The 23,698-nt window shown below is 33.6% G+C and overlaps 2 protein-coding genes across 2 annotated transcripts; one reads left to right on the forward strand and one right to left on the reverse strand.

Annotated features, from left to right (window-relative positions):
* Window positions 1–7,412: 7,412 nt before the first annotated feature.
* On the reverse strand, window positions 7,413–13,903 carry LOC133193648 (ASNSD1 upstream open reading frame protein-like). The gene is made up of 4 exons (XM_061329602.1): window positions 13,648–13,903; window positions 10,799–10,852; window positions 9,100–9,175; window positions 7,413–8,420 (listed from the first exon to the last, which is right to left on the reverse strand). The coding sequence occupies exons 1-4, from the start codon at window positions 13,666–13,668 to the stop codon at window positions 8,296–8,298; spliced, it is 276 nt and encodes a 91-aa protein (XP_061185586.1). The 5' UTR covers window positions 13,669–13,903; the 3' UTR covers window positions 7,413–8,295.
* A 299-nt stretch (window positions 13,904–14,202) lies between these two features.
* Window positions 14,203–19,881, forward strand: LOC133194051 (ORM1-like protein 1). Its single transcript, XM_061329980.1, has 4 exons — window positions 14,203–14,263; window positions 15,502–15,683; window positions 18,651–18,802; window positions 19,005–19,881. Exons 2-4 carry the CDS (start codon window positions 15,510–15,512, stop codon window positions 19,138–19,140), a joined length of 462 nt encoding a protein of 153 aa, XP_061185964.1. The 5' UTR covers window positions 14,203–14,263; window positions 15,502–15,509; the 3' UTR covers window positions 19,141–19,881.
* The last annotated feature ends 3,817 nt before the right edge of the window (window positions 19,882–23,698 follow it).

Here is a 23,698-nt window from a genome sequence, read left to right on the forward strand (position 1 = left end):
TTTTGTAATAATTTCAATTGAAAATGTAATAAACATAAAATGCAATGATCCCAATTTACCTCCCTTTGCGGTATAATTACATTTTGCATTCTAACATAGCTTCAAAGTTAAAATTTCCATCATTAAATTTTTCGTAACAAATTGATTACCTGTCATTTTTTATTCTTTGGCTTGCAATTTAGAACCAAACTTAAAAAAAAAAAACCCTTAAAGAAACAAACAACTCCAGATTGTCATTTTTTTTTATATTTGTTTGACAAAGTCAGCTTTAGAATGTAAATGCATGTTCTATTTAAATTGTTTGCATTTGTATCATTATTCTTTTTAACCATGAATAGTTTTCTGTAGTATGTTGTGACCTTCTGATACCGGTATAAGATGTTATTTGTCGCCTGTTGGCTCCACTCGGATGTGCTTTTCTTATTTTTGCATAGTAAGTTGCGTGACTTATTTAAAAAGCTGCATAATACTTCAGCTCCTCTACATAGAACTATTTATCCATGGCCAAGGAATCCGTTTTATCACTTGAAGTACATATGTGTTTTTATCTATTGACTAAGTCTTTATTGTTTCATAGGTCTTGGACCAAGAGTCATTTTGGTTTACCCATGTATTAAAGAAACTTCAACAGAGTAATAGATCTAAACAAGATAAATACCGTTTGTTGCTATTGAAAAATATCAATTTGACACAAACATGACAAATATACATGTTTAGAATGTTTTACAATATCCCATACCAATATAATTATGCAATTTTCCAAACTAGTTCCCATTTTGCTTGCTCTTGCTATAAATACTAGTACTACATAACAAATATAAGGTTATGGTGAACATTATGTTTTACAGTAAAAAATTGATACAGAGGCAGTGGGGTTGAGCGACAGACGTTCCATATCATCAGCGTACATGAATGTCAGCATGCTGAGAAAGCCATGCAATAACTTAGTGTGTCATTCACATCTTGAATTATTTTGATTGTGACGTTTTACTTATATCGAGATAAAATCATGGTATCTTAGGACTCATTTCAATAACCTGATTCTTTTCGCTCTTCATTGAATTAAACATTCCCATCAGCGTTAAGCAATGTTCTCGCTTAAAGGCCAACCTTTCCATAGCTGCTTGGTTGGTGGGCGGAGTCAACTCAAAGAAGCACAGAAACACACACACACACACACAAAAACCCCGTATAATTATAATAGATTTTAATTTGTACTATTTCTTAAAAAAAAAAACAACTTCTTATCTGCAGACATAAGGGACCTATATACCATTATAAACCTGAGGGTTTACATTAATAACTGAAATTAAAAGGCTTAATGTATACCTCTTTTTGGTTGAGGCGTGTAGTTTCAATAAAATCTATAATTGCTTTAGAGAGTTGCAATTCCTTGCAAGGGGTTATAGATAAACGGTGTGAAGTGCAGTTATTAGTTCCGCCTACTGTAATTTAATTGGATGGAGGTTTGTCAATCCTGCCGTAATACCTAGTTACCCGTTGTCATGTACATGTTGTTTGTTTTCAACCAACCAGCAGCCAAGAAGATGGCCAATGAACAAAAATAATAGAATAGAGCGGCGGATAGCTCAGAATCTTTTGCAGTTCGAAAAGAAACAAAGAAATTTAATTTCTTTTCGTTAGCATAAGTGAGCTATTTTATGTGTAGAGTGTTCGATATGTTTTCTCTTAAGCGTATGAATTAAATATGCTTTTTGATATATGAGTAAAATGGCTGAGGTATTTAAACAGTTGTTTGCTTGTTCTATTCATTCGAGTTCATACTCAGCTTCAAAATACAATGTTAGAAGAAAATCAGCACGTGCAAATTGAATTTTTTAACTGTTATTTTTATATCGTTATAGAGTGTTAAGTTTTTACGAAGATGATAAGTGCTGTCCTTGATCTACGGTTTATATTTTCAAAGGATGATTTTAATTTCAGCATTGTATATTATAAGTAAAAATGATGGATATCTAAGAATTGTACATTAAATCTTAAGTATAGATAAAGATTTCTCCTTCGGAATCTGCTCCGGAGTTTTTATACATGTGTATAAAATCTAAAATTGTACATTATAGAATGGAGAAAAACAGAGAGATATTTTGTGTAGAGCTGAGTATATAACTCATAACTAATAAGTGTTTTGTTTATTTTGAATTTAGTATTTTTCAATTATGATTCAGATAAGAAATGTTTTATTTTTGAAGAACAGAGTGAAGGAGAAAATAATGCATAATATCTTTCAGTTGTGCTCTGGACAGTTTACGTGCAAAGGTTATGTTGCTAAGCTTTGAAGAAATGCATTTCAAAAAGCTGCTTCTTTTCGCATCGCGTCAGGTTCTAAGCCATATTTCGCTCTAGTTTATCACTTCGTTGATTGACTGTCCCCGTGGCAGCTGATTAATGTTAAAAAAAAAAAAACAAGACCAAAAACATGACATCAAGCTTCTATTAATTAGTCAAATCTGACAAATCGCCATCCAATTAAATTGCAGAAGGCGGAGCTAATAATTGCACTTTATGCTCCTTTAATAACGCTTCCCTGATCTTCCCATCGTCTCTCTATATCAATTTACCAAAGATTTAAATATACGTTTCCAGCTCTTGTTAAAATATAACTGTTAATGCAGAGCAGTTGTAGAAGTGTGAATTATTCTCAAGCACTTATATTATATGCATGCAATAGGAGAGAAGGTCTCCTGTATCAAGTCCGCGTCCTTTAACTAGTCTCCTTTTAAACAAGAACAAAAACTTAAGATAAAATATCATATATGCACTGCATGGAAAACCCGAGATGCAAGGTGTACTTGGTTTAGGACACAGTAAAGTGCAGTAGTTCTTACAAATTACTGTTCATAATACATTTCTTTTGTTTGAACTTGCTTTTGGAGAAGTACACATACATTCTATACGTATAGAACATAAGTTGACCTTATGACCATTAAACACAAAAATGAACAAAAATAAAAATTTGAAGACAGGTGTAAGGTGGGGTTAGAACACTTAAAATAACTGGTAATATCAAAATGAGTCACCGATTCTAGTTTAGGTGCAATCTAGAAAAAATAAATGTCAGGCACATATATAGGATTGATTTTGAAAAGGAGCATTTTAAGGGGAAAAAATGGCAACTTACCTGAAAAAATCTTTGACTAGCTTCCCCCCCCCCTCCCAAAATGAAAAGAATTCTCCCGACTCAAAATTTTATTTGGTGGTATGTAAAGTCCATAAACGAGGGGAGGAGGGCTTTCATTGAAAATTTTTATCCTTAAAATTTACATTAAAACTTTACATTTCTCAAAAGGTTGGGAGAGAGGCAGACCTCCTGCAACCTCCATCCCACCTATCACCCAAACATTATGTGCGTTAATGATATGTTCACATGAATGGAAGTCAGGTGCGTGTGAAATAACTTTCCAAAACTATTTGCATCAATTTGGAATTTCCCAATCTATTTTAGTCTAATATGGAGAAAATAAATCCATATTTCACGTACAGGTGAATATAACGTATTATTTTTTTTTTTCTACATTGTTGGTTCCTGCCAATCAGAGAGAAAGGAATTATTCAATTATAAAATAATATTCATTATCTAATGAAAGAATTAAGTTCCGGCAAAGAGATATATTGTGGCGCAAGTAATGAAAGAGAGGAATATTAAACTATTGTGACTTTTTTCGTTGGATATAAATTTCTTTACATTTGTGCAAAGAACACCAATCAGGATATGATAATTGAACCTTTGAATGTGAAAGAAATAGTGTATTTTTAATGGCGCAACACATCAAGAATTTGTCACCATCTCCTGACGTATGTATGGTGTAAAGACAATTTCAAAAATAAGACAGGCTATTGACAAATAAGTTATTGATACAAGGATATCAACAATCTCGTTTAAAGTAAATATTTCGGAAATATTGACATCTGTCTTCCATACAAATTGTTAGACCATTATTTTCACACCAAATTGACTACGGATTTTTCGTTTACCCCACCATGACAAGGAGCACATGGCTGTGACTGGTTGGTAGGGGATCACCCCCTCCCCAACAAAGATTCTGAATTTTTTTAGGCATGATAACTTATCAAAAAAAACTAAATTCCTAGGAAATGCCTACATTCTGATACCAGAATGAAGTCATTTCCCATTTTTGTTATAAACAATAAAAAATACTATAAATACTTTTTATTTTGTGCTATATGGAGTTGAAGTCTCCCATTTGATTTGATACTCAAGAATCAAACGATTTCAAAATCAAGGCGGGCTATTGACAAATAAATTGATGATACAAGACAGGCTTGGGGTAATGCTAAATGTAATGGTAATGCATTGCAATGCATTACTTGAACTCAAAGTAATACTAGTAATGTGTAGTGCCAAAAAAAATGCATTACATGTAATGGTAATGTAATGCATTACTTTCTCAAATCCAGGGTAATGCTGGCATTACATAACATTACATAGCATTATTTTGTATATATCTATTTTTGAAAAATTGAAAATCGATATGGAAATCAATGTTTAGATTTTAAAATATTTTTTAAAAATAAATTTCTATTTAAATAATAGGAATGAATGAAAAGTTAACCTTTTTAAATAAACTCTCTGTATCTATTTAAATACATTTTTTTATTCTGTTGACAGTACAATTACCACACATATAAATTTTCATACTTATTTTAGATCAGATTTAATTTCAAAGAATATTTTAAAGAGTTTATTTAAAAAAATATCTTTTAAAAATAATTCCGGTATGAGGCACACTAGTTAATGTACACCTTTTGAATAGAGCGTCATCAAAACGTATAATGCCTCTCAGGTTATGTAACAATCAAAAACAATGTTTTGTTTTGTGAAGTACTCCAAAAACCAGCCCCTCTCTTCTGACTGTGTTTATGAAACAATAATTGAGCTTGTCCAGCTTGAGCTTACCATGACAAATCCATTGCACCAAAAGGAATAGAAGACTGGTATTCTACTTTTAGAAGAGCAAAATGTTCAAACTATCCAACCCCTTTTTACAAGTTTGAAGTAATGGTAATTTAATGTAATGCATTACTTTACAATGCAATTCACCCCAAGCCTGATACAAGGATATCAACCATTTCGGAAATTCTTTGGTCAATACAATGACCTTGTTTGCAAGTACAATCTATCATGAGGTCAAATGTTGACCTATGTCTTTCATACAAATTGTTAGGCCATTATTTTCACACCATACTGGCTACAGATTTTTCGTTTACCCAATCATGACAAGGAGCACATAGCGGTTGTGACTGGTTAGCAGGGGATGCTTTCTCCTCCATGAGACCTGATCCCACATCTGTTTTCAGGGGGCAGTTTTGGATCTTGCTCACAATTTGTATTGTTTAATTGACAATTTTGAGAATATTCACTGTTCATTATCTTCACATTTCAATTTTACATTTAAGATAATCATAATTTACATTTCTACCTCATTATATTTCATTTTGTTTTTTTTATCTTACTTATTTGTACTTTACATGCTAAAGTGCTCTGAGAAAAAGGTCATTTCAATTTCATTCAGACCACATGCATTTCCTACCATGAAAAATTCTCAACAAAGAATAAAATTTTCACAAGCTGCAGGATTGATACCTCAGTATATATTGACATACCTGCAATTTATCAACATTAATTAATTCAGAATAATTAATACTGAGTATTAAATATTAACTTCATATTTGGAGACCTTATAAATAGGTATCCACTGTGTTGTGGTTTGAGCAATAGGGACTGTGGATATTGTCCTGGGAATCTCAGTAGTTAGAATAATTGACTAGTAATGCTGAGGGTCCTGGTCCAGTCATGAATTTTCTTTCTTTCCTGTCATAACTGCAAATATACCCAGTAAGAGAGGCAAACTAATGTGTTGTATTCTAAATACATGTATTAAAATTTTATAGCCCTGTTACAATGCGAATGTAATAATAACGCAAAATGTAATAAACTGGGATTATTACATTTTGTGTCATTACATTTTGCATCGAAATCAATGCAGAATGTAATAACGCAAAATGTAATAACACAAGTTTTGGATTATTGCAATTTGCGTTGGTATTAACGCAAAATGTAATTATGCACTTTTTGGTCGTTACATTTTGCGTTACTTAATTTTTGCGTTGAGGACAACGCAAAATGTAATAAAACAAAATATAATTTTTTTTTGTATTGTGTTCAATGCCAAACATCACAAAATTGATTTAAACATATAACAATGGGGAAACTCGCTTTACTAAATAGGCAGACACACCTATGACTATGAGACATACGTTACGGCTTTTACAGACATTACTAAATCTAATTGTATAATTTTTTTAACTTTGTTTCTAACATTTTTATTGAATACTTATACAACATTAACTTAACTTTGATTGACATCTCTATTTATAAATACGTCTGTATTATATATCCATCACTGACATTCTTAATTACCAAAGATTGACCATAGGTCCATTAAAAGCTCTTGATATGCATGCACGACGTGCATGTGTGCATTGGTTAGCAAATTAGAAGTGCATGTGTGTGTGTCTGACGAGGAAAAGCGGGGGTAGGGTTACTTCGTATATGTAAGTTGATCATTGTATTTTTATGCGCATGCAGCAACTATCCATTTTTATTGAAGAGAGAGTGAGAGAGAGAGGGTGAGAGAGAATTTTGTTTCTGCTGGTCTGCAATGCACATGATATGTAAAACGGTATGGAATCTTTTAAAATTGTCACGAAACTCCCTTTCCGCTATATTTACACCTGCCAGTAAAAATAAATAGATTTCTTTTCTAAATTCCATGCATCTGCCTATCAAAAAGCAAAAGCAAACTGATACACTGATCACAAAATCCCCCCCCCCCCCCCTCACACACTCGTGCTCACGCACGTTTCTAATTTGCAACACCTATGATTTGAATATCAACGGACTTTAAATGGCTAATGAAATCATATGATGAAATCAGATTAAATGCAAGAATTAGCATAAGTTTATTTTACCTTTTGTTTTATTTTTTCCGTTTATTTTCTTCATCCACTACTCAATTGAAATTTAGTCTCAACATGACTGGCCTAAAAGTGTGTTATTACATTTTGCGTTGTTGCATTTTGCTTAATCTCGACGCAAAATGTAATAATCCAAAAATCTTATTATTACATTTTGCGTTGATCTCGACGCAAATGTAATAACGCAAAATGTAATAATCCTTAAAAGTCTGTTTTTTTACATTTTGCGTTATTAAATTCTGCGTTGATATCAACGCAAAATGTAATAACGCAAAATGCAATAATTCCGGTTTAATACATTTTGCGTTGTAACATAGCCCTGAACTAAAAAGGATGAGGTGTGGATTGTGCCAAAGTTGGCCCCTCATCTAACATAAAAAAAAACAAAAACACAGTTAAAAATGTCACAGCTTGTAATTTTCAAAATGATTCCTTGATAAAAATTAATATTGAAACTGATTTACAGAACGGAGATCAAGAGAGGATAATATTTTTATTTTTTTGACTTTCATGAAGTTGTACATATTTTTTTGCTGCAGTGGGTCTATCACACTTTTTCACAAAGATATATCTGACACTGAAACATAAAATACATGTACATTAATCTAGCAGATACATGTACATGCGTTCCTTGTGTTCTTTTTCTTTTTTTTTCCATTTTTTTTTTTACAACCAAGTGCACCTAAGAGAATTTAGACATTAAACAAAACTGTACAAGTACATGTAACTCTCACTTGACTTTATGCACATAAATTACATGTATAAATTAAAATAAATATCCATTTAAAAGCATCTATGATTTTGTTGTGCACTATTACAATATTTTGACAATTGTTCAACATGGGTCTAAACCTACCAGTACCTTGTTCTATCTACGACAAAAAAAAAACTGCATTTACAAAAATGTTCTTAATAATAAGAAGGAAGATAATAAATTGTCAACCATATTTAAAAGTTACTTATTATGGTTTCAAGGGTTAACTTGAAATTTGTACAAACTGCAATGCAACAAATTAGGATCTTTGATAATGTCAATTAAAAAACAACAACCAAATGTATATTTCTGAGAAAACCTCATAAAACGAGGCATTTCATCTACAAAATGATATAAATTTTAGGATTCATTCAATAAAACAATGCTTTATACACAGTTCAAAATATAATATAATTATTAATTTTAAAAATGTCAAAGTTTGAATCAATGTCCAAAATGACCATAAAGGCAAACTTTTCTGCTTCCTTGATGATAGTTTAATTTCCTACTTCCCTGATTGTAGATTAACTTCCTGTTTCCATCTTTGGTTCCATATCTGTTGTGTCATTTTCGGTGTCATTTTCAGTGTCATTTTCACACTCTGGCTTCTCTAAAGACTTGTATTCTTTAACAAGACCTTCTAAAGTTTCTGCATAAAATATATTTTTAATTATTCAGCTGAACTTTGGTGTCTCAAACATTAAAATCTGGTATACTATGTGTGTTGGAAGTTCCAACCACTTTTTATTTATGTAAATAACTTTGGTATCTTGAAATCTCAACTATCTCGTATAGTTTTCCCCATCGAGTTAGGGATAATGAGGTTTGAAAGCATTAAAATCTTAAAAATGCATTCTTTTAGGTAGTACTTACTTGCATTTTTCCATTATCTGTTATATTACAAACAAGATCTGAACTCTTCTCCATACATAACATTAAAATTGCTTTGTTCCTCATTGTAAGATTTTAATATAGTAAATACAACCTATCATTTGGTCATATTTTGACTGTCATATTCCATACCAATTGTTAGGCCTTTGTTTTTATACTGAATTTGATTATGCATTATTCTATCTATCTGATAAATACTTTGGGCTCATGGTGGGTGTAAATGGTCAACAGGGGATATTTACTCCTCCTGGGCACCTGATCCTACCTCTGGAATTTCTAGGGCTCAGTTTTTTATGCCCTATTCACAGATTTGTATTGTTTATAGGTTTTTTTGAGATTATCACTGTTCGTTATCTTCACCTATTTCACTGTTCTTAAAAATTTTTTTGTAGCATCTTTTTGATGTACATGTATTGGAAACAGAATGCTACACTTACGCTTGCATTCCTTCATAACATCTTCTGTCTTTGTTTGGAAGAAGATATTGCTATTTTGCTGCTGCTTGTACACTTTCTTGAAAGATAAAATGAAATCAATGCAATCACATATACAAAATAATATGTACTGGTACAACATAGTTATTCAACACACCAAGTTTATTATCATCATTGCTACCACCTACATGTACATGAATAATTCAGATATATATCATTCAGTGTCAGCAATTATTATATGAAAAGAAGAGGCCAATGGATCTTGACAGTCACCTGAGTATCAAGAGAATTAAGATTCCCAGGAATGAGAACTGGTCAGGACAAATATTTAACAGTTTGGTGAGGACTCAATATAATCATTATCATGTAAAGCTTGTCTCTTAGAAATTCAGGAGTAAAACAGATAAATTTCAACATATGATTAACCTTGCCCCAACCCTGGGGCTTGATCCCTGTCCAGGGATACATCAATTTATTTTGTAGAGGGCTAAATGTGTATTTAAAGAATCTGCTTCCTACATGTTCATGAGAAAAAAAGAGATCAAAATGTTACTTTTTTCAATATATGACCCAATAAGTTCCAGACTAAGGTCTTCACCATGGCCAGGGAAGTATAAACTATGGATTTTATCTTCATAATGTCCATAAGTAAATAAAATTTGCAAAGGTGTCATGTATTTCAATATATGACCAACTCAGGTCCTGCTCTGGGGCTTCAATGCTGGACCCAAGAGGCATCAATTTCATAATTTAGGTAAAGGGTTAGTAGTAGTATTAATTTTATTGTAATCATGCAACTGTTTTTTGATACATTTCCATAATTAAAGTTTTTTTTTTTTAAGTTGTAATATATTTCTTTCAATGTATCATGACCAACTTAGCTGCACTCCTTGGGCATGAATTTCAAAATTATGGTAATTTAAAGGATTAAGTGTGTTCATTATAATCAAGAAAACAATTTATCTTCAGGAATTCCATGAAAAAGTTCTTTGTTATGTATGTCAAATGTTTTGTGTATTTTAAATATATTTCTGTACTAACTTAGCCCAACCCTGAGACTGAACAGTGGACCCAGGTGATGAGTCTTTTAGGATTTTGGTAAAGGTTTTGCAATCATAAAAATAAAAGACTCAAGTGACCTAAAAAGAGTAATCATGGCCCAGCTGATTTTGAGAAGATTAAAAAAAAATTAATTCCCATGTAAAATATTTATTTTCTATTGTAGCACCACTCAAACCTGGGAGCCATGATTATCACTTGAACAAGACTATGTAAGGAAGCTAAAATATTCACACAAGTTTCATCTTTTCTGCCCAGTGGTTCTAGGTTTAATTGAGAAGAAGATTTCTTTATTACCCCACAAAATCTCCACTGTTAATTTTATCCCCTTGAAAGAGGGTGTGATTCTTCATTTGAACAAAATTCCCCATCCTCTAAGGATGCTTTTATAGTAAGTTTAGTTGAATTTGGCCAAGTGGTTGTAAAGGTTGAAAATGTGAAAAATTTATACACAACACACAGTGGCCAACCAAAACAGATGTAACAATAGATCACCTGATTGACTCAGGTGACCTAAAAATAATTTCTTCTATTGTGATAGTCCTAAGATATTTATGTCTCGAAGAAATATAACATTGTGTTCACCTTGATCCAATAAACTAATTCATAGTAATATTTATAAAAAAAAAAAATCAGTACATACTGCTCCTTTCTTCAAGCTGGCTAACTCTGTCTCTAAGACCTTCTGCTCTTGAAACTGAAAAAAAAAGAGAAAAGAATATTACTGGGTATTTACTAAAAGTTCACTGCGCTATAGTCATAAAAGAGAGTACCGGCCGGTACTCATCGTATATCAGGATATCTTGCAACACTGGCAACTTGTCATTTGTATTGTGTCAGATCATGATTACAGATACTTTTTCATGTTTTATACTAAGATTGTACCTACTACTATAATGATTAATGATATGTTTTGGGCCACTATTTTAATAAGTTGTTTTTCAAGACTTTTTTCCAAAATATCAGGTCGGTATGTTAATAAAAAAATTAATTCAAAACAAAAGTTCATAATTAAACTTCCTTCTCACTCCCCTAAAGATTAAAAATTGCATATCAGTTACTGGTATATTTTGTTAACCAAAGTTCTTTAAACATCCAATTATAGGAGATATCAAAAGCTTATAATCCTAAAATTATATGCTTTAAACTCTTTTTAAAATTCAAAAAATTCAGTAAATGCCAACTACAAAAGTTTCCTGATAACTAATTTTAAAACTTGTTTTGTTTTATCTGGTTTTTAACCATGTTAACTATACCTTTAAACTTGAAAATATGAAGCTTTTAGTTGTGTTTGATGTGCTCTTATTAACACCCTGTTACTAGCAGGTCCAGTCCAAAGACTATTTCTACCTATGAAGCTAGTTATAGTAAATATAAGACATCTTGTGAATTGGTATAAATTTTAAAACTTACCTTCATGCATTCTTAGATAAAAGGTTTTTGGGACAAGTTTTCATGGATTTCCTATCCATCCTCCACCCTCGTAAAGTTTACAAATTTATACTCCGCATTTTGCTGTGCAAGTGCACAACATGATAAGCAACAAGTCTGCCTTGTTTTATAGATGCGCCTTAATTATTATTTATTTCTATTTTTAAAAACAGGTTAAAATAGGTAGAAGTAGCTACTTTAAGTAGATTTAAATACCTAGGTAGCTTTTCATAGAGAGCACAGTGAGCTCAATAGTCTAACATGTAAGAACAGAGAAAATTTGAATTAAAATCTGTATATTCTTCAAGCAAATTTTTCTCTGAAACCTTCCTAGAATTCTTTTGCTATCAGAATTTCATGTGATAATGGCAAATAAACCCTGCAGTTATCATGTATCAAGATTTTATACTTGCAAAGAGCCTAAACAAAGCAAAATATAATTGCATCTTTTCTACAATGCCTTTTGTTAAAAAATTGCAAAAGGCCTACTTAGACTCAGCTACGGAATTTTAATTTACAATCTAGACTGTCTCATGCAGTTTGAAGTTTGAAAAGGTGATCAAAGATTAAAGTGTAAGCTATGTAAAGTTTTTTTTCTAGCTAGATAATACAATCAAACCGAATGTCAGACACCTCGGCCCAACAACATTTCGGCCCATTGACACCTCGGCCCAGACGGGTCGGCCCAAGATTTTAGACACCTCGGCTCGCATTAAAGACACCTCGGCACAAACAAAAATGTATTATTTAAAATATTTATTTAATATATTTTGAAGTATTTTATTATCATAGGGACTATATGCGACGGATTATATTATTATACATCCATGAAATGAAAAAGAAAATAAATGAATAATCTTCCGAGAGTAAATTGACGGTAATTAAAAAAAAGACTGTCCATCACAAAGTGCTAGTCGTTAAACAAACAAGAAGACGCGGCGCATCCTTTGGAGTCTCAAGCACGTGTCATATCATAGGGACTTGAGACAATCTTAGCAAAATTGGGTATATAGTATACTTATATACCCGATTTTGCTACGATTGTCTCAAGTCCCTGTGTGTCATATGGGGTGGTGACAATGAGGAGTTAATTACGAACAGGCTAAATTAATCCAATATTGCTGGGTACAAACCACATATCTACCTTGGTTGGTTTAAGGAAATATATCCATTATGCTCTAATATTACGTAACAAGGACCTATCAGGTTAACCTAATTTCTATCTGTGTAAGGTTGAGTTTATAAATTTAAGCAGTAATATATATAGCAAAAACAAAAAAAAAAAAAAAGAATTAAGATATCTTATTGATCAGGACAGAATACCTCAGGACAAATGCTTATGTGCATGCACTGGTTTATACATATATTTCTATATAATACGCCCCTACTAAAAAGTGATTTTTAAGTAAAAGAATTCTTAACATCATATGAAATGAATAAAGTTGCATTTTCATAAGCAACAAAATAAATAAATAGACCTCCTATCATCCCACTCAATAGATACAGCAGCTGACATCTATGCTGTCGTTCGTTCAAAAATTCTGGAAATTTTATCTGCACCTGTTTATTGTATACACTGTACATATCGTCATTATACATACATACATTTATATTACCATAGTGAATACAGTAAATAATTCTGAAAATTAAAAAAATTTCTTGGGCTGAGGTGTCTTCAATATGGGCCGAGATGTCAATGATTTTGGGCCGACCTGTCAGGGCTGAGGTGTCAAACGTGACGGGCCGAGGTGTCATTGGGCCGAGGTGTCTGTCTATCATCAAACCTCGTTATCTTGAACTTGATAGGACCAAGAAAATACTTCAAGATATCCAAGCAATCAAGATATCCAGGGTAAAATACTTAATAAGTGTTTGGGACTTTCGAATCACTTCGACATATCCATGGTCGAGATGTCAGTGTTCAAGATACCAAAGTTCAACTGTAATAGGTAGAAATAGTCTTTGGACTGGATCTGACCAAGGGCAGCACTCACCAGAAAGACGAGATGGCAGATCAAGTAATTGTTGTATAATTAACAGAACCGGCTATTTTCTTCTTACCTTTGGGTTCTGGTTCTCCATTTTCCTTTAATTCAAGTGTTGTTTTACTCTTGTTTCTAACACCGTAAACCTCATATAATTTGTAAAATGTGTAAAGTAAATATGGGAAAGAAACAAAAATTAAAGTTTTTCTAAGATACCGATCAAAAGCCTTAGGTTTTGGCTTTTGCATGGCAACTATTTGCCATGGATAGACAAAAGCTAAATACAAACAGAAAACAACCGCATAGAGTTTGTATCTAAAGCTAAGGTCATCAAAGAAAAATTTGTTATTTGGCAATGTGACGAAAACCGGATATCCTTTATGCAACCTAAACACAAAGTTTAAATGGCAATTGAGAAATCCCGAAATAAGTTTTATTTCATTGAGTGAGATAATTAAAGGTGTGTACATGGATATGTATTTTTTTTATGCATCCCAATTTCTAGCAGGTATCCTAAAAATATTTCTGCACGGATTAAATCATAACATCTCTTCACCTATTGCGGAATGGTAAAAATTGCAAGTGGTGGGACCCTATCCGGAAGTTGATTTTGGAGGCCATTATCATTGATTACGAATTTCCGTTTTATTATATATCACGTATTGGTCTTTTGTTTTGCACGTTTTATTTTGGTATGAACATTACATTTGTTATTCATTGAGTCATTTTATATGAACTAGATGTCAAATATGTGTAGTTTTAGAATAATTATTTGAGGGAATTTAAGAATATGGTACCAAATTACTGGTTCTGTGTCATACTCTCTTGCTCGCATTTCTGTCATATTTTATTTAGCAGCAGTTACATATAGTCCTACATAGCAAAGTGTAACATTTTCAAGACGTTCAATTCTCTAGCATACAATCATAGAACGACTTTTCTTTATCTCCCGAAATGCCTCTACTACAGCAGTTAAGCCCCATTAGCTACAGACCAGAGGAGTTTATGTGGTGGTAAAGTGTATGTCGTGTTTCCATCTGTATGTAAGCAAGTTCCTAATGCTACTTAGTCTTTAGTTTTAGTAATCATTCAAGTAAACATAATAATCAAGTAGACTAGTTTAGGATGCATAATTATGTGCATCATCAGATTTCTATGAACAGTGTTGCCATAGTTACTAAAACGTGATTAATCTGTAAAATTCTTTGAAAACCCCACATCCTCCAACCTCTAATTTCAAGTAATACTCAACACAAGTAGTCACTGTTCTTCTAGTTCCAGTGAGGAGTTCATTCATGATGTTGAGGGTTATGTTCCACTTGTAGTCTAAATCAAGATGCATAAACCTACAGTCAAACCTCATTATCTTGGACTTGACAGGACCAATATAAAAATTCGAGATATCCAAGGATTCAGGATAATGAGGTTAAAACGTAAAGAAAAAATTGGTTGGAAATTCCAAATCACTTCAACATATCCCTTGTGTTCGAGATAACTAAAGTTCAGCTGTATATACATGCATGTACTCATTTTTTGTTCCAGTGAAAGTGATTGTAAAATTTGTCAAAAAAACTTCTCTTTCAAGAGATTAGGTCTGATTGCAATCAAATTTGTTACACAAATAGAGGCATTGTTACACAATTAGACAAATATAGGTTCAGTCTCAGAGTAAAGACTTAAATATTTAGAATCAAAATGAAAGATTCATATGTTTATATTTCAGATATTTTTTTTTCCAATTCAAGCACAAGTTCCAGAATTATCTTTGTTATCTTTTTGTGTATTACACTGCATTCTGACAGTTGTATTATACTGCATTCTGACAGTTATAAATATTTACATTTCAAAATGTTGATTAAATATTTGCTGTTTACTGAGTTTTGTACTGTTATATTCATGCATAATTAATTATTTTAAATTTTATTTTTAGCGCCAAGGATGAATATAGGTACAGCAACAAGCGAAGAGAACCCGACCCATTCATACTTGGGCTCACGAGGAATTTGGATAACTTATGTTTTGATCGTGTTGATCACACACTTCATGCTTCTCACAATTCCATTCTTCTCGGTGGCCGTGGCCTGGACTCTCACAAATGTCATTCACTGTATAGTAAGTAACCAATATTTAATCATATAACCAGTGTGTTTCCAATTCAAGATAAGAAGTTTTATTCAGTTTTTTTTCTTTCCCTAGAAAAGGTGCAACAATGTACCAAAAAGCATTGAGAATTGCAATTCAGACTATATAGATTCATACTAGGAATAGCTGAGCAGACTATGGGAATTGCTAAATTGGAACATTTTTACTTTAGGCTTACATGTCCATTTATGCATCTTTTAACTTTCAAACATTGATATGTTGGGTACTAGTCAAAGAGAGTCTATTTTCCTTACCTTATTAGATATTCAAATGTCAGGTTGGATATCTCGAAGTTCTTGCATGAGACATATTTACTGTATTTCTTATCTGAATTGGAATTAGATACAGAATTAGATTTAGACAGATGCAGGTAAACCATCATCTATTAAACTCTCATTATAATTATCAAGAAGTGTTATTTTAAAAGTTGACGAAATATCAACGTTGTATAAAACACCAAAACATACTGTACTTGTAAAACTTACTATATTAGTTTTTAGCTCACCTCGACGAAGTCGAGATGAGCTTATGCTATACCCCCGGCGTCGGCGTCGGCGTCGGTGTCGGCGTCGGCGTTAGCGTCGGCGTCCCAGGTTAAAGTTTTAGGAGCAAGTCCCATTCCCAAGTAACTATAAGCCCTACCTGGACCAAACTTGCATGGATGATGCATCTAGGGATGGACACTACCAAACTTGCTTCGGATGCTGGATCTGACCTAGATTTTCCAGATGAGTGACCAGGTTAAAGTTTTAGGAGCAGGTCCATTCCCAAGTAACTATAAGCCCTACCTGGATCAAACTTGCATTGATGATGCATCTAGGGATGGACACTACCACACTTGCTTCGGATGCTGGATCTGACCTAGATTTTCCAGATGAGTGACCAGGTTAAAGTTTTAGGAGCAGGTCCATTCCCAAGTAACTATAAGCCCTACCTTGACCAAACTTGCATGGATGATGCATCTAGGGATGGACACTACTAAACTTGCTTCGGATGCTGGATCTGACCTAGATTTTCCAGATGAGCAGGGCTCGACATTAACGCTTGTCCGCTTGCCTGGTACCAGTGAAAAAAAATTGCGGACAAGTGAATATTGCTGAGCACTTGTCCGATTGGACAAGTGTATTTTAATGTAAAGGAGTCTCTAAATAATAATAAGAACGACTGTGAAAGATAATCGGTAGTCTCAAGACGGAAGCTGTACATAAAAACCGGACTTCAATCCCGATAGGGATCGCTACTAATTGAGTTCACATTGATTCGGGATCGAAGTTCACTAATTGCATACTACTGAAAAGGCATGGAACTTACGAACTTAACGAAGTTTGCTTCACTTGTGGACATTTATGTTGTTGTCAGGACAGAAAGCCTAGATAAAATTTCGTTTTATGTGTTTGTTGTAAATATCAATGACATCACGAATCAATCAAGCACATGTCATGTGTAATGGACTTTATTTCAGTTTTCAAGTTAACAGTATTAGATCTTTATTGAAAAATTTTTGGACAAGTGAAGTTGAAGTTCGGACAAGTAAATGTCTTGGATACTTGTCCGAATGGACAAGTAGGAAAAAAAGTTAATGTCGAGCCCTGATGAGTGACCAGGTTAAAGTTTTAGGAGCAGGTCCATTCCCAAGTAACTATAAGCCCTACCTTGACCAAACTTGCATGGATGATGCATCTAGGGATGGACATGGCCACACTTACTTCGGATGCTGGATCTGACCTAGATTTTCCGGATGAGTGACCAGGTGAAAGTTTTAGGAGCAGGTCGATTCCCAAGTATCTATAAGCCCTACCTTGACCAAACTTGCATGGATGATGCATCTAGGGATGGACACTACCAAACTTGCTTCGGATGCTGGATCTGACCTAGATTTTCCAGATGAGTGACCAGGTTAAAGTTTTAGGAGCAGGTCCATTCCCAAGTAACTATAAGCCCTACCTTGACCAAACTTGCATGGATGATGCATGTAGGGATGGACATGGCCACACTTACTTCGGATGCTGGATCTGACCTAGATTTTCCAGATGAGTGACCAGGTTAAAGTTTTAGGAGCAGGTCCATTCCCAAGTAACTATAAGCCCTACCTTGACCAAACTTGCATGGATGATGCATCTAGGGATGGACACTACCAAACTTGCTTCGGATGCTGGATCTGACCTAGATTTTCCAGATGAGTGACCAGGTTAAAGTTTTAGGAGCAGGTCCATTCCCAAGTTACTATAAACCCTACCCGGACCAAACTTGCATGGATGATGCATCTAGGGATGGACACTACCACACTTGTTCAGATGCTGGATCTGATCTAGATTTTCCACATGTGAGACCAGGTTTAGATTTAGGAGTAGTCTCATTCCCAAGTAACTATAAGCCCTACCTGGACCAAACTTTCATGGATGATGCATCTAGGGATGTACACTAACCAACCTGCTTCGAATGCTGGATCTGACCTAGATTTTCCACATGAGTGAATTTTAGCCATATTTTAACCAAATTAGCATGGATGATGTATCTAGGGATGGACACTTCCAGACTTGCCTTGGATTCTGAATCTGATGTACATTTTCCAGAAGAGTGACCAGGGTAATTTTTTTGGAGTAGCTATATAATATTATGGCCTGTTATGATTAAACTTGCATAGATGGTGCATCTAAGGATGAAAACTTCCAGACTTGCTTTGGATGTTGGAACTGACCAAAATTTTCTTGATTACTAAACAGGTCAAAAGTTTTTTGAGCAGGTCTATAATTAAATCAAACTTGCATGGATATTGATCTTGGGATGTACCCTAACTAGAAAAAAAATATGATGTGAAATTTGCCTTACATGTAGATAACATTCGTCGAGGTGAGCTTCGTAATCTTTGATTACCTATGTTTATACAAAAGTGATGTCAACATCTGGCTTGTACTTGCTAACTTTTTTTTGTTACAGATAACATACTTCATGTTGCATGTCACTAAAGGCACCCCATGGGGAACCCCAGAACAAGGGAAAGCTAGGACCCAAACACAATGGGAACAAATAGACTTTGGACAACAGTTCACTCCTACAAAAAAATTCCTGACAATAGTCCCAATTGTAATGTAAGTCTTTAATCCTGCTCATCTTTTATTTAAAAAATACGACATTCTATTTCATTCTGTACCACTAACTCAGTAACTGCATTAGTCATCATGTAATCATCTGTTTTAATTTAAAGAAATTTTGACAGTTTCTTAATTGGATTATAGTGATTGAAAGACATTTATATACAACTGTCCTTTCTAAAATTATATATTTTGACAGATTTTTCTTGGCCAGTTTTTACACAAAATATGACTCTACACATTTCTGTATAAACTTGGCTGCCTTAGGCTTCAGTGTAATTCCAAAGCTGCCCCAGCTTCACGGCGTGCGAATCTTCAACATCAACAAGTGGTGATTCACTTCCTGACTACACACTCTGGTTTCAGACAGGATGTCTGAATAACAAAAAAAATAACTAAAAAAGTTATTTTCCAAGGGAGATAACTAATTCTGACGGTGATTGGTTTTCCAAAGGGAGACAATCTCTATCCAAAAGACTATAATTTTAATAGGAACCTGTGTGACTTTTACATGGGACTGATGATTTCCCCTTTGATTTGTGATAGTGCTGCATAATTTGCTGTCTAGTATAGAAGGAGAACAGTTTATGTGTGCATTTGAGATTGACATGAAAGCTTCTTAGTGAGAGAGATCAAACCTACATATCCATGGTCACTTGTGTGTTTGTAAGAATCTTTGTCTCACCCTGTACTTTGTGATCTATTTTAATGTCTAGTAAATTAACATGTACAAAAGATGTGTAAATGCTTTTTAAAAAATTCTTAATGACCAATGCATATAATCTTCATATATATGTAAATATATTGTTTTCAGAAAGCACATCTGTGAACTCTTCAATTCCATCCATACACTTTTTTTTCGGTCCATCCTTCACTAGAACGTACACTGTATGCTGTACCTCAACAATCTTGTAAAAAAAATTTACATATTTCTTTTAAGTATATTTTGAAATAAAGCAGATAAAATCTATTTGAAATATGTCAGATATGTATTGTTTAATTCTTCCATTAAGTTCCAATGACAATTATAATGTGTTTCTATTTTATAGGACTATTAAAAAATGTTTTATTTTAAATTACTGTCCAGAATTTTCCTCTTTAGAACATTGTCATATTTATACTGTTATACTGTTTATAAACTGTAAATGAGCAGATTTATATGGCAGTTAAGCAGAATTTTAGCATTCAGTTGAGCTGTCAATTAAGTAATAATTGAGCAGCCACATAAGCAACTATTGAGCTGTCAGTTAAACAATAATTGAGCTGTCAGTTAAGCAACAATTGAGCAGTCAGTAAAGCAACAATTGAACTGCCAGTTAAGCAACATTTGAGCTGTCAGTTAAGCAATAATTGAGTTGTCAGCTAAGCAACAGTTGAGCAGTCAGTTATGCAACAATTGAGCAGATAGTTGAGAAGCAATTGAGTAGTCGGTTGAGCTGTGATTGATGTCCTGTTGATAAATACATGTAATATTTATTATTATTGGTGATGGTAACAGAAATGCAAATGGGAAATAAAATAAATTGTACTTTTTAAAGATTTAAATCCAAATGTAGATGTATGAATCTTTGATTTCACATGGATATTTTTCATGTGCTGTTTTCACTTCATTTAATTAGGTATTCTTTTTTCCCTCCGAATGAATTTCTTTAACCATTTTCAATATAGCAGGCTAATACATGTATTTGTTAATGTTTTCTCTCCAAAATGATTAACTGCTAGACAGAATTGCATATTGAAACATTATTGTAAACTGAAACTGCCAAATATATTTGATGGAGGAGTAGGTCTAATAATGTTGCATGTTTGTTGTGAAGATTTAAATTTCGAAAAATGCACTTCATATTTAAGCTCTGATATCAAGATTGAAAATTTTGTTTGTAACAAAATATTTTGTCTTGTAAATATTCATCCAGTGTGAAAGGTGTATTGCATAACTGATGTACATGACTTCATCATCATTATATTGTAATAACACAATGTACATGTACAAAATAATTTTGAAATTGCCTAAAGGTATTGTAATACGTAGGTACGCTTGTACCCAGTCATATTAGTGCATGAATTAAAAAAGAGAAGGATATTATACAAAGCTATTTTCAGTTTTGTTGATTCATCTTCAGAAAGTGGGGGTAACCAAAATGATTGATTAGTGCCCTGCTTTATGCAATGCAAAATTTCATCTTTTTTATTGCATTGAAGGAAAAATACCAGAGGATAATTTTTTGCAATACACAATATTTCTATCTTGTGTATTTAATGGGTATTGTAAGAGGCTTTAGATGAACTACCTGTTTCTTTTCATCCTGACTTGGTCTACTCTCTCACAAGATTCTACATTTAACTGCACAAGTTAAGGTAGTTTTTGTAACATTAGCCAAAGTTACTTTCCTAATTGAAGTATAGCAATTGTTCACTTTTTAGCTAACCTGATACAAATCATGGGCCCAATTTCTAAAGTGGTGCCCAAATAGGGGCACATGTAATATACATGTATGTATACATAGGAAATGTCTGTGAGAAGTTTCTTCTCAATACAGCATGTTTACTAACATCTTTTTATGCAAACATCCAAGTGTTGTATAGATGCAATTTTTGACCCCCATACTAGAGTGGGGCCACAGTTGAGGAACAAAGTTACTTTATCTATACTTATCTACATGTATGTAGGGAAATCTTTTTTTCTCAATGACAACAGGTCCAAAATTGATAGTATATATACAAGCATCTTCTTGTGGTGTATAATCAATTTTGTTGAAACGTTGTTTGGACTCGGGTTGGGCCAGAATAGGAGGTCAAAGTTTTATATAAATATAGGGAAAAAAACCATAAAAATCTCTCCAAGAAGAGAAGCCCATTGAGCAAGGAAATGGCTACAACAGCAGGACCATAGTCAAATAGCTAAGCATCCCCATTTAGTGTATATTATGCATATTTGTTTAATTCTTGGGTCCTTGGGGATAGGATTGGGTCACATAAGAGTTCAAGTATTACTTTGGAATATGTAAGAAATTCTTTTAATAACAAAGATCAGATTTACAAATTCAACCCCCATGTAATGTAGATTTAGATTTTTTTAACTCACCTCGACGAAGTTGAGATGAGCTTATGCTATACCATCGGTGTTAGCGTTGGCGTCCCGGTTAAAGTTTTAGGAGCAAGTCCATTCCCAAGTAACTATAAGCCCTAGCTGGACCAGACTTGCATGGATGATGCATTTAGGGATGTACACTAAACAACCTGCTTCAGATGCTGGAACTGACCTAGATTTTCCAAATGAGTGAATTTTAGCCATATTTTAACCAAATTAGCATGGATGATGTGTTTCGGGATGGACACTTCCAGACTTGCTTTGGATTCTGAATCTGACCTACGTTTTCCAGATAAGTGACCAGGGTAATGGTTTTGGAGTAGCTATGTAATATTATGGCCTGTTATGATTAAACTTGCATAGATGGTGCATCTAAGGATGAAAACTTCCAGACTTGCTTTGGATGTTGGAACTGAACAAGGTTTTCTTGATTAGTAAACAGGTTAAAAGTTTTTAGAAGAGGTCTATTTCCAACTATAGGTCCTACTAAAATCAAACTTGCATGGATATTGATCTTGGGATGTACACTAAGTAGAAAAAAAATATGATGTTAGATTTGCATTACTGTCTTATAGATAACATTCATCGAGGTGAGCTTCGTAATCTCTGATTACCTATGTTTTTTCCAAAGCATGGCCACAGGGACTAGATTAGGGCAACATTTTTGGAAAAAAAAATTATAAAGAAAAGATGTGTTTGTGAAACACTGATGCCCCCATATGGCAACTTATAGTGAAGGTTAAACTTTCTCAAATACAAATCAAATATGTTGGTACCCAAAGTAAGGTCTTGTCTCTAGGAATAAACATGTGAAATATGAAAGGCGTAGCAGCAACCATTGAATGAATATGGAAAAGGTTAAAGTTTTTTCAAAAGTATGTCAAACATCAAGGTCAAATGGTCAAAATTAATGGTGCTGAAGGAAAGGCCTTCTCCCAAGAAGTACATAGCTGAAATTTGAAAGCCGAAGCACCAATCGTTCAAAAGTTGTGACCAAGTTTAAAGTTTTCCAAAAGTAGGTCAAACTCCAAGGTCAAGGTCAAAGAGTCAAAGTTGTTGGTATCCAGAGGAAGGTCTTGTCACAAGGATGACAAATGTGAAGTATGAAACCCCTAGCACCAATTGTTCAAAAGATATGGCCAAAGTTAAAGTTTTCCAAAAGTAGATCAAACTCCAAGGTCAAAGTTAATGATATCTAAAGAAAGGTCTTGTCACAAGGATTACATATGTGAAGTATGAAAGCCCTAGCACTAATTGTTTAAAAATTATGGCCAAGGTTAAAGTTTTCCAAAAGTAGGTCAAAAGCTCAAAGTTGTTGGTATCCAAAGAAAGGTCTTGTCACAAGGATTACATATGTGAAGTATGAAAGCCCTAGCGCTAACCATTCAAAAGTTATGGCCAAGGTTAACGTTTTCCAAAAGTTAGGTCAAACTCCTAGGTCAAGGTCAAAGGGTCAAAGTTGTTAGTATCCAAAGAAAGGTCTTGTCACAAGGATTACACACATGTGAAGTATGAAAGCCCTAGCACCAACTGTTTAAAAGTTATGGCCAAGGTTAAAGTTTGGTAAAATTTTGCAAAACTGGGTCCAACTCCAAGGTCAAGGTCAAATATTATGGTACCCAAAAGAATTCACATGTGAAATATAAAAGCCATAGCTCCAACCAATCAAAAGTTAATGGACAAGGTTAAAGTTTTTGCAGACAAGCAGACAGACGGACGGACAGGGTAAAAACTATATACCCCCGAATCTGCGATACGGGGGCATAATAAAAAGGCTACATATTGTGAATTTGATGTTAGAC

This window comes from Saccostrea echinata, unplaced genomic scaffold (genome assembly GCF_033153115.1).
Source record: "Saccostrea echinata isolate AGI-Se365-2 ecotype Australia unplaced genomic scaffold, CSIRO_AGI_Sech_v1 ptg000028l, whole genome shotgun sequence".
In the NCBI taxonomy this organism is placed as follows: Eukaryota; Metazoa; Mollusca; class Bivalvia; order Ostreida; family Ostreidae; genus Saccostrea; species Saccostrea echinata.

Coding starts and splice junctions, on each gene's coding strand:
- LOC133194051 (XM_061329980.1), top strand. CDS start 15,510: ATGAATATAGGTACAGCAACAAGCGAAGAGAACCCGACCCATTCATAC. Junction 15,684..18,650: donor CAAATGTCATTCACTGTATA/GTAAGTAACCAA, acceptor TTTTTGTTACAG/ATAACATACTTCATGTTGCA. Junction 18,803..19,004: donor ACAATAGTCCCAATTGTAAT/GTAAGTCTTTAA, acceptor ATATTTTGACAG/ATTTTTCTTGGCCAGTTTTT.
- LOC133193648 (XM_061329602.1), bottom strand. CDS start 13,668: ATGGAGAACCAGAACCCAAAG. Junction 9,176..10,798: donor CCAGCTTGAAGAAAGGAGCA/GTATGTACTGAT, acceptor TTATCTTTCAAG/AAAGTGTACAAGCAGCAGCA. Junction 8,421..9,099: donor TGTTATGAAGGAATGCAAGC/GTAAGTGTAGCA, acceptor TATTTTATGCAG/AAACTTTAGAAGGTCTTGTT.